This window comes from Miscanthus floridulus, chromosome 1 (genome assembly GCF_019320115.1).
Source record: "Miscanthus floridulus cultivar M001 chromosome 1, ASM1932011v1, whole genome shotgun sequence".
Taxonomy (NCBI): Eukaryota; Viridiplantae; Streptophyta; class Magnoliopsida; order Poales; family Poaceae; genus Miscanthus; species Miscanthus floridulus.
The window spans coordinates 154,621,397-154,633,579 of NC_089580.1; the positions used below are offsets into that span (position 1 = coordinate 154,621,397).

The 12,183-nt window shown below is 44.7% G+C and overlaps 1 protein-coding gene across 1 annotated transcript; it reads right to left on the reverse strand.

Annotated features, from left to right (window-relative positions):
- Positions 1-497: 497 nt before the first annotated feature.
- LOC136498549 (pyruvate dehydrogenase (acetyl-transferring) kinase, mitochondrial-like) lies at positions 498-4,993 on the reverse strand. Its single transcript, XM_066494458.1, has 6 exons — positions 4,505-4,993; positions 3,346-3,607; positions 2,620-2,800; positions 2,052-2,199; positions 1,132-1,336; positions 498-749 (listed from the first exon to the last, which is right to left on the reverse strand). The coding sequence occupies exons 1-6, from the start codon at positions 4,739-4,741 to the stop codon at positions 691-693; spliced, it is 1,092 nt and encodes a 363-aa protein (XP_066350555.1). The 5' UTR covers positions 4,742-4,993; the 3' UTR covers positions 498-690.
- Between the last annotated feature and the right edge of the window lie 7,190 nt (positions 4,994-12,183).

Here is a 12,183-nt window from a genome sequence, read left to right on the forward strand (position 1 = left end):
TGTGAATTAGGAGTACTGATTAACATGTCGTCAACAGGGTCCAAAAACAAACGCCGAACAAACATAACCAAATCCACGCCACATGTGCATGATAACTGGATACCAGAGATGTTGCATTCTGAAGCTGACATATCGACAAACAGATTACCTGTGAGATACAGATGAAATCAGCCGCCCTGGGAAAAACGAACAATCTCATATCTCACCCTCCGACCAATGATATACTTTGGCAGGCATTTGGTTCAAAGAATTACCCAGTCTCCAATGAGTCGGTCCATTTTTAACAATACCATTCATCGAATGATTTCAGTGAAAGAAGATCATCCCTCGTATTATATCGAACAAGGTGGTCTGAAACTAAAAAAACATGCTTCGAAGGCATTGGAGTTACAGGCTTACAGACTTATGGTGAATCCCGTTACTCAAACTAAATGCCTCGGGTGCTTGACGGCAACTATTTTTTGGAGGTTGAACAATTATAATGACAGTACAAACCAGAAGCAAAACGATTCTGAATTATGATCACATTCCATCGAGATGATGAATGAACAACAAAGACAACAAGTAGGACACAAACATCTGAAACTATAGGCGGCTGGCCTTCAGAACCAGGAACTATATTTGCATACCAGCACAGTAATTGAGAAAGCAATAGAGTCCTAATTACAGGAATGGTTTCTTCTGAATCGATTAAGGCAAGGGTTCCTCTGAATCTCCCAGCCGTGATAAGTGGAGGTAAGCATCAGTTCCTACATGAAAATGAAAAAAATAATAGTGATCAACTGAATGACAAGAGTGTATCTATGCTGTATTTCTGTAAGATGGAAGCTGATGCAGCAATATAGTAATTGTGATCCAATGCTAATGGAAAATCTCAATTTCAGATGTTGTAAGTTCCATAGTAAATTAGGAAAGCTAAAATAATGTGGAAGAATTGGCATACATGCTTAACTTCCCAAGGTTTATGTGTCAATATTTTAACCTTCACTTGCACTTTACAAAATAGGAGTAATCAGCATTCAGAAAGTCTAAACTTTATACTGATTTATGAAAATCAAAGAGAAAGATGAATACAGCCACATTCTTCAGTGTGCTCAATATCTGAATATAAAAGGTTAAGTATGTGCATACCATATCCTTCCATAGAGATGATCTGCAAGTCCCCACCGAAATATCGAGCATAAAGACGACTAATAGGGATCCCATAACCATATCCAGCCATAGTTACTCCTTCATTATGTCCATCCAGATCAGGAGGGTTTTCTGCTGTACTATAGAGATACGTAAAAATTCTTGAGAGGCCACTCCTTGGTATTCCACCACCTTCATCACTAATCTGCAAAAGTATGGTTTAGTCGAACAGTTCATACTCCATACCAGATCATGAATAATCGAAACTATTGATTTTTGCTGATATAGGTGAAGAAGATACAAGTTTGTCAGCCGAATATCACAATTAATGAGAGAAAATTCTAACAAAAGGCTTTGGTCAATGAGTTGGATTGGCTATCTGTTAGCATCATAAAGGGCACTTGATTTACGTCTCTGCCAGTTGCATTTGGCTATAATCAGAGAAAAAAAGTCAGCTGACATTGCTGGATGACTATTAATATGGGTCTTGTATCCTCAGGCCAGCAAGAAATAAATGGAGTCAATTTCGCTTAAATCTCTTTTACTCCTTTGGCAACAAGTACCACCATGGAACCATGCCAAGACAAGAAAAGTTCAGCATCAAGATCAAGGTCAGCTGCAAAAATGAAACTACTTCGCACGACAACAATGTCTATTTATCTTTCAGGCACATATAAGACTGACAAAGGTCAACATCACTCAGATTTAAAGTCGACTCACAACTTTAGTTCTCTACAATTACCTTTGTTTTCTTTGCCTACCACAAGTACCACGAAGGATAAATTAACATATACATAAAAATAATGGAAACTGCAAGCTTGTGAATTTGAAAATAAATAAATAAAAACTTCAATACCATGTTTGAGACTACAAACTTCCCAATAAGAAAAGGTAATGGGGAATCTTAGATAGAGTTACACCTTAATAGTTACGTCCTCTGCTCCATCAGCAACTATGATTCGAACTGGAGGTGCAAGCTTATCAGAATCCATATACCGTTCCTGTACCGCGCGAAGGGAGTTCTTCACCAGCTCGAAAATCATGAGATGTAGATGTGGTGTAACATATCTGCAATCAAGAGTTCAAGAATAGCTCAGAATATCATTCAGAGAGACTCCACGGTTTACTTTTCTGTTGGACAAAAGATCATGTAGAGTTCCAGGGCCAACAAGACCCCAGTCCACCATGCATTGCAAACAGGACATACAGGTGTTCACAGCAGTTACAGGCTCTAAATTATTACAGCTCAGCCAAAGATTGTTCTACAGAGAGTGAAGTACAAGTAGAATGGTTAACAACACACAATAATAAGACATGAATATCAATTTAAATGGCAGATACAAACAAGCCAAGCAATATGTTCACAAAAAAAGATGGGGAAGAAGAAAACTCAAATATGTCAAGAGATACATTTGAATCTTGAACTAAAGTACGATGGCATCTAATTAAAGCAAATGCAGGGAGCAAGCCTTCAGTATAGGGACTTACGGAAATGTAAAACCCGGATCACCATATATGTCAACATCAGGAGATGATCCATACTCCCACATGCAAATAGCACGTGCATCTTCACTAGCAATTCGAGCCACTGTCATGGGTGACATTTTTGTGTTTATAAGCCCTATCACACCAGGCTTTGGATCAGGGTCATGCAAAGCGACGTGCTGCCCTGAATCAAGCAAACCAGAACGGTTACTCCATATCAGGACAAAAGCAGAAGCACAAATGCTTCTTTTTTTCCTTTTTTGAATTGATGTCATAAAAGTAACCATATGGCAACCGTTGTTGTCTAAAATGAAAAAATGATATAATTGGTTATCCATTAACTGCTAGATCTTGAGGAACATTACAACAGTTACTTCTGGTATCCAGCCAAGAAATACAGTTTTTATTTCCTAACTATTATAAGAACAAAATTATGGTGCCTACATGTTTACACCCGAACTGAAGTTTCCAAATAAATGATGGCTGAAATGTCATTCAGAAATCTATCAGACAGAGTGACAGGTTCAGATGTTCTTCTTTGGGCAAGAAAGAAAGCAGTAGCAGCAAGGTGAACTTTCATAGGTAACAGATGCCTAAATTAAGGCTGTAGACATATTGCTTTTTTTATCAACAGTGTGTTAATACCTAAAGTGCAAATCTTACCAAGACTGACCAAACACCTTTCTGAGAACTGGACATGAGAAAGATGGGAGTGCTAAGCTCACTAACCTATCAGCATCCGGATCCCAATCCTTGACATGTAGAAGCGATCAAGGAACTGATGGATCTCATGGATTCCAGGGGGGAACGCCTTTGGACCGCCCAAGTCCTTCTTCATCTGCTGCACACCCAATGCAATCGCAGGCACCACATTGGTGTGCCGCACCCTGATCATTTTGATCATCTGGGTGAAGGCGAGCTCATCTTCCTGGTTCCTCACCTCTGGGAAGGACCGGATGTCACGGAATGACTCCACATACCAATCTCTCACCTTAGCAGAGGCAAATAGACCAAAAATAGTCCTGTAAATGGATGCTTTCACGTGCAAGAATTTGCTAGCTTGTTCAACTCTGTGAATACCACTTTAAAAAACTTGCAACATGCGAGTTTAGGTGCTTCTGATTCTCGAAGCGAAATGTTCAAGAAGCCAAAGATTCAAATGAAACTACGAGGAAAAATTGGGAGGTAAGAATGTTCTAAAGTTCCTCATTATACTAAGATATACTAGAATTAATTTTCAAAAGAAGCTGGTTGGAATTGAAAAGAATGATATGATGGTGTATTTTAGTGAAACGGAGAGATCGAAATGACATGTCAACTACCATGTTAACCGGAACTAATACAATCCTTTATAGGGAGTAGTTCACAAATATGTCAGGCTCAAAAAGTTGCAAAAGGCAGGTCATTCAGGATAACCGATAGACTATCTAGGAACGGGACCATCTCCACAATAATAGCGGTCATTGTCCATGTTATTCTTCCCCAATGAGGCAAGAACTGGCAACAGATATAAAATGGAACATGCACATTATTATATTAAAAAAATCTAAGTGCGGAGCACTGTATCATAACAGAACTATTATAGTATTGTGAACATCCGAGATAAACAAGCGGCGTATTACTCGCGAAAAACGAAACAGCCTTCGTTCGCAAAAAAATTAAGATGTGAAGATGACGCTAATTAAACCGAAGCAAAACGTCGCCGAACCCCAAATTTCAATCAAGCGGAAACGACGAGGAAGGAAATCGCTCCCCGCAACAAATTGAGCGCAGGAGGAATATATAGGAAGAAGGTGCGCATAGAATTAAATTAACCGCCCGCCCAAGCACCCAATTCACAGAGAGACGACGACTGACGAGGAAGTAGAAGGCCAGAAAAGGAAACAACCTTGAGGATGGCGGGCTTGGTGGAGAGGCCGAAGGGGAGCGAGTCGAGGCCGAGCGCCCGTCGCGCGATGCGGATGGGGAGCTCCTTGTGCAGGAACTGCGCGGCGAGGAGGAGGGTCCGCTCCGTGGGGCGCGCCCCGAACTCCATCATGTAGCGCAGGCTGACCCCGGTCTGGCGCATCGTGCCCCAGCGCGCCACCTCCTCCGCCACCGCCCGCGCCACCGGTTCCGACGCCATCCTTCCTTTTTTTTTTTCCTCCGCCCCCGCGCGCGAGGTTTGCGGGAATTGGGATGACAAAATGTCAGGCCGTCTACGGTGGCGCGACGGCGATGGCGATGCCAGCGGAGCGGCGCATCGACGTGATGGTATATATAGTGTGGGCCGCAGCCGCAGGAGGAGGAGGAGGCGGCGTTGCCGTTGAGGAGGGAGGAGGTGTGACGGAAGCGGAGAGCCCAAAATGCGATGGGTGTGGATGGGTGGGGTGGGGACTGTGGAAGTGTGGAGACGGCAACCTCGGAGAGAGAGAGAGAGAGCGCGCGCGCTGTGGTGGAGCCGAGTGTAAGCCGCCGGGATGTGGGCCACTCATGTCAGCTTCCCCCCCGTGGCGCGCCGAGGAGTGGCCGAGCCGGGCGGTGCGGGTGTTTAGATGGCCAATGGGCCAGCCCGGCCCGGCACGGCACGGCCCGATAGGGGTTAGGCCGGCACGCCACGCCGTGCCTCACAAAGCCCCGGGTCGTGCCTCCGGCCCAGACACGACACTATGGGCCGATTTTCGTGCCGGCCCGGCTCGAGAAGCATGGCCAATTTCACAGGCCGTGCCAGCCCGAGGCCCACTGGCTGCCGACAGAGAGAGAGGGGAAGGGCGAAGGGGAGCCCGAGAGGTGCAGGGGGTCGACGCCGGATCCAGAGGAGGCCGGCGCGCTCGTCAACGAGGAGCTCGACCCGGATCCGTAGGAGCAGGAGGCGTGGAGCGGTGGAGGAGGCTGACGCCCTCGAAGCTAGATCCGGAGGAGTCGCTCAAGGCCGGCCACCACGCTGGTGCGCTCGACGCCGCCGTGCTCGAAGTCGCCAGGCGCCAGCCGGTGGTACAGGGGGCGTGGAGGAGGCGGTCGCCGGCCAGTTGTGCGGGGGGGGGGGGGGGCGTGAAGGAGGCGACCGGAGGAGAGGAGAGGTCCCGCGAGGAGCCGATGACATCGAGGAGAGGGAGGAGGCGTCCCATGTCCGTGCTCGCCTCGCCCGACGCGAGGGAAGGGAGGGGTGTCCACGGCGTCGACGCAGAGGTGAGGAGGAGGAGCGAGTGCGGCAGCGGCACTGTGGCGTGGGGAGGGGGCTGCGTGGGGGAGAAAAAGGGATAGGGTTTGGCAGTTCGGGGCTGGGGTAGGGGCGGGCTAGGCGGGCTGGCCGGGCCGCCACCAGGCCATGCGCCGTGGACCGGGCTGTGCCGCGCCGGGTCACGTGCCTGGGGTAAGGCCTAGGCACGGCCTGCTCCTCCGGGCCGGCCCGTGCTTGGGCCGAGCCAAAAAAACAGGCCTCGTGCCGGATCGACGGGCTCGGGCTGCATGGCCATATATATGCGGGGGCAACGGGAAGGGACTTCTTGATGACAGGTGGACCCGTAGTCCTGATTACCGTCCGTATGGCCTATGGAGGCGTATTGGGAAGGCGCGCAAGGGAACAGGGGGATGCCGAGGAACAGGGTTACAGGGGACAACGAGTCCACAGCCATTTATACCTGACAGGTAGGGCCGTCCGGGATTCGGCAAATCGTATATGCCATTGCGCTTGGCGGAGGGGCCTTCGCTGCGTTTGGCAACTGGCAAGTAAAGTACGGGATCTCATTTGTCAATGTCAAGAAAGAAGTGAACGTAATTTGGATTCTAAAAATCTCCCAGTAATAGATTTGGGATCAAGCGTGGAGCCTACACATATATCTAGCACCACTAATATGCACAAAGTAGTCGTCTATTATAACAAGTCATTACCAACCAATTTCAATTAATCTCGCAAAAAAAATTTAGCCGCACTAGTCTCCTCCACTGTCATACTTGTTAAGATTAAATAAATTGTGATCAATTAGTTAATCCCATCATTAGCAACTGTTAATGACGGTTTACGGTAGAGACACCTTTTCATCAACAGACAACTGCTCCTTGGGCTTGTATAAATATTTGTACACTGTTCATCGATCAATACACAGTCATTTTCATCCATCGTCAGTTTTCCTTTCAACAATACTGAGTCATATCAAGAAAATTTTAATCAAATTTGCTCAATTTTTTAAGTGTGAACGAGAGAATTTTATTTTTAGGGTCTAGCTTTTGATGTGGGTTCCACATATGCACCTAGTATAATCTTGTAGCACATGAACTTGCTGCCATAGTAAGAATTTGTCAAGAGGTTGTGCTTCTAGTGTCGAGCGGAGTGCCGGATTGTATGTTGCATTTGGTGTCGAGTGATTTAGCCGACATGGTTGAGTAATGGAATTGAAAAATTCCTATAAAAAAACATGCACAAAAGTTACAAGCTATTATAATGAGTTATTTTTTCTAGCATGTTTTGGTCAATTAAACCAAAATTATAAGGTGTGAACGTGAAATTTTTATTGCAGAGTCTAGTTTTGACGCGAAGCCCACACCTATATATAGCGTGTATGGCCCTGTTCGGCTGACCCCAAACCCGGTTTGATTCGCTTCTTTTTTTATCCGGAACAGTATTTTTCTCTCACAGATTTATCCATAAACAGTAACTTTCAGACGCTGCAGTGATTTTTTTGTGAGCCGAACACAGCCTATGTATAAAAAAATAGAAGCCAGTACTTCAACTCAAATAAATGCGTGTGGATAAGATCAATACATTCAATGACAAAACTAAAATACACTTATTTAGTACCATAAATATTAGTTTTTTTAATAATTTTTGTCAAACCTAAAACATTTTGACTTAGTATTATCTTAAAATTACATTCTTAGTTTGAATAAGGGAGTACTTTAAGTTTGTGGTTGTTAGGAGGAAAACAAAAGATCCAGCATGGCAACTCGGTTGAACGTCATGTACTCATGTTAGGGCATCTCCCTAAGAGACTCTTTATATGGCTCTTTACTATAAACCAGAAAAATCAGACTCTACTAGGCTTTCTAAGCCAATATTTTTTCCGCTCTCTATCGTGTGTTTGGCTCAAGGGTCAGAGTAGGTTGGGTCAAGTCGGACCCAATTTTCGAGGGTGTTCGATTCGAGAACTAGATGATTGGGTTCATCCGGTTGAGGAAATTTCCTCCTTGGATGTGGGTTCATTATATTCCTCCAAAATGGAGAAACCAATCGAACCCACTTCCTTGTGTGGGCAAGTGGGCACGAGCAACGACATTGCTGGAGCTCAGGCGTGACATGGAGGGCAATGCTCGAGGACATGGAGGAGCTCGTAGGCGCGATTGACCTCCCGCGGGCGAAGCTCATGGTGCAACGAAGCTCCCATAGGTGGAGCGGCCGAACACAGCGTTAGAAGCTCTCGCGAGAGGCGCGGCGGACCTCCTGCAAGTGATGTGGCATCAGGAGCGTGCGCGCGGCATGGGGAGCACAATGGAGATCTAGCGCGCAGAGTGGGCGCGCATGGTGTAGCGCGATGTCGTGGACGGAGCAGACGACGTGGCGTTGTTGTGGTGCTCACGGCACGACATTGGGGCGTGCTCGAGATCAAACACGACGCGCTCCAGTTGATGGAGCTCGGGGGTATGGTGGGTGACCTGTTGGAGGTAGAAGAAGAGAGTTGAGAGGCTTCCACAAGCCCCATAAAGTCAGTGCCTCATTGGCTCATCCCACTTCTACAAGAAACTTAAAAACAAAACATAGAACTAGAATAGACCCAACCCTCTCAACCAAACGTGAGATGAGTTCATTCCATTCCATTCCATTCCATCCCATCTCTCTTAGTTGAGTCCAACCTACCTCTAGTAGTCCCAAAACCGAACACACAGTAGAACTACCATCTCACTTTTTTTTCCTAATGGAGAGCCTACATCTCTCTCAAAGTTCAATATATAGTAGTTCTATCATGTTTGTTTTTTCACAAAAAAAAATTATGATAAACCATTATAGTATAGAGAACGAATTTTAGACCGTTTTAAAGACATGAGATATATACGAAGAAAATATTCATAGAATGGCTCTCATGATAGAAATATAGAGATGGTTTTATTTGGCAGGGATTTTTTTAGAGGTTTGAACTGTAACTTTTGTAGTTTCTTGGACAATTCCTGCCAAATAACTTCGGGAGAAACTCTAGAGGAGAGGCCGTTTTTCGTAGTAAAAAGATATTACATCTAAATATGGCTTCGGTCTGTCAGTTACCTCCAAATTTGGACACTGCACCCTCTAGCAAAACGGTGGGTGCAGCCGCTTGTTTTCGGTTAAAACTAGGTGCTGCAGCTGCAACTCAGACAGCACGTCACATCACAGAAAAAGGTGCGGCAATCTTTGCTGATTGTGTCCGTAACTGTCCATCCGATACGATCGTTGCATGCATCCGACGCGGTTCATTCTGTGAATTTCTGATCTGATGAATCGTTGCGTGTGCATTTGTGTCACCGTACATGTGAATGGGATGGATTGCAACCAAGGCTCAGTATAGTTCCTCAAAAATTTTGCAAAATTTTTCATATTCACCGTCACATCGAATCTTTGGACGTATGCATGAAGCATTAAATATAAATAAAAAATAAAACTAATTACACAGTTTAGACGAAATCCACGAGACGAATCTTTTAAGCCTAATTAGACTATGATTGGACACTATTTGCCAAATAACAACGAAAATGCTACAATGCCCATTTTGCCAAAAATTTTAGAACTAAACTGGGTCCAAAATGATCTGCGCTAGGATAGAGAGGAATGATTACAACCTGCAACTAGAGGGCTGATTTATTTTAGAGCTAAGGGAGTTATGTGTCGAATTTTATCTCCTGTTCGGTGAGGCATATTCCTCGTTCATGTAACATGTACTCTTACCTGCAATTGGCTGTAAGTGTTCTCAGGCCTCGGCCATCACTTCGTCTGAAGTGGAGAACCTAGTGTCAAGCAATAATCTCGCTAAGTGTTGGTTCTAGAACACCAAATCACAATTACAGCAGTTGGGTGTACAATCCCAAAGAAATCACATAGAGTAGAGATAGGATATAGCTACAACTAGGATAAGAGAGCAAGAACAGCATTGATTCTTGGACCTAGAAGGAGGTAGAAGACGAGCTCAAGGTTATGTTCTTCTGTCCCTTACCTCTGTGCCGCTGTTCATCTGTAGTTTTTTCTTTTTTTGAGCAACCGTTGTTCATCTGTAGGTGGTCCCGGTTGCTTGAGCAGCCCCAAAGCCACCCCACCTGCCCCGCGCTCCAGCCTGATAGCCCACGCGGAAGGCCCACTTGTGTGATAGTAGAGAACGTGACAATCTGTCCAATCCGGTAGATAATGGAATTCCCATTTTCCAAAAAAAAAAGATTTTGACTTTTGAAATCAAACCTAGGCCGCGTTTAGGCCGTGTTTAGTTGGAGGCCGATTCGGCGCCGTCGGATTCGGCGGCACTGTTCATGTACTGTAGCGTTTTGTTTTTATTTGGTAATAATTGTCTAATCGTTGACTAATTAGGCTCAAAATGTTCGTCTCGTAGAGTACAACCAAACTGTGCAATTAGTTTTTGATTTCGTCAACATTTAGTACTCCATACATGTACCACAAGTTTAATGTGACGGGAATCTTCTTTTTGCATAGTGCCAAATTCTAGAAAATGAGGAAACTAAACATGGCCTTAGTTGGCCTCCTGATTCGGCGCCGCCGAAATTTTCGGCACTGTAGCGACACTGCTGAGTACTGTAGCATTTTGTTTTTATTTGGTAATAATTGTCCCATCGTTGACTAATTAGACTCAAAATGTTCGTCTCGTAAAGTACAACCAAACTGTGCAATTAGTTTTTAATTTTGTCAACATTTAGTACTCCATACATGTACCACAAATTTGATGTGACGGGGAATCTTCTTTTTGCATAGTGCCAAATTCTGGAATCTGGCAAACTAAACATGGCCCTAATAATTAATGTTCTTGTGAAATTCCTTGTTTTCCATGAAATTCATATAAAAAAGACCCTAAAGCAATCAGAGCCATTTTTATCCTTTTAGTCTTGAAACGGGTTAAACAGAACAGTTGTGTGGATTGTGCTCCGCGCTGCTGCTGCTGCTTCAGCATCCAGGCCTGTACAATGTACAGTAAAGCAACGCTCATCACAAAACGTACTCCGTACAAAATCACGTTGGGAAAACAAACTCAAGGTGATTTGGTGGGGTTGTTTTGCAATTTCCTTAAATAAAAAGCAATACATCAAATGTTCTTACAAAACGATTTCCAGGTGTAGTTGAGTACTTGCTTATGCAAACGTCTGATTTCTAGGATATTGGCATTACCAATTATGAAGAGCTACGCCGTAAAGCCATAGTCGATGAGATCTCTTGGCGTCTTGCCACCATCATCGGCGACGTAAAAAGATCCCAATTCCAACATAATGTCCTCTCGTCGGCCCGAGTGATCAACTCTAGCCATTACCATCACCGAGGCTCACGTCTGCAGATCTATAGGTACGATGGTTGGGTTCGCACCGCTGCTAACGCCGACGCCAACGTATTGAGGGCAAAAGTGTTGCCTTGTAGTACGAGCAACAGAAGAATGCTTAATATAGCCATTGGTCTTCCAAAGTTTGTTCCGAAGCCGAGGTAGAGTCAAACTGTTCACAATGCTCCAAACCTGATGAAGCAGGGCAACAAAGGCATTGGGGTTTTCTTGCCGCGTGCAGAGGCGTACCACAACACAACAGGAAACCTCTGAAAACAGGTAGGGGTAGTGCAAATATGAAGAAGACATGTTACGGTGATCAACAATGCTGTCAAGAGCGACGACAACAACTTAATCTCCACGGCCACTGTGCGGGACAACAAGCACGCAACAGGAGCAACACAAACTCTACATCTCATGGCTGTCACGATGAGCTTGTCTCCCACACGAGTGGATCTATTAATCGATGATAGACTAGACACTTGCATCTATTGTATCAGCTATATGATTGATCGATGTTGACCAACAGCGAGAGATACAATTTGACATTCGTAACAAGTAGATATAGGCATAGGAATAAATGGTGTCTCTCTAGCTCGATGTATCTATCTATATGATTGATCGACGCATTCATAAACCAACCCTGTATCCAATCTAAAATTCTGAACTGAAGTATGAAAGAGGATAGACACGTCATCTGGGCTTTAGCAGTTAGGATAGGAGCAGCTGGCACCCCGACGTTAACAACGATATCTTTCTTCGGCCGCGCTGTTTCACCAGGGCCATGTTTAGATTGCAAAAAAATTCAACCCGATGAATAGTAGCGTTTTCGTTTTATTTGATAATTATTATCCAATCGTGGACCAACTAAGCTCAAAAGATTCATCTCGTGATTTCCAACTAAACTGTGCAATTAATTATTTTTTTTACCTACATTTAATACTCCATGCAAGCGGCTAAAAATTGATGTGATGGAAAGAGAGTGAAAAAACTTGGAATTTGGAGGTGATCTAAACAAGGCCCAGATTCTACTCTAAAATTCTAAACCCCAGCTAATACGCCAGCCAGCCCAGGAGCCAAGCCCTAGGCCCTA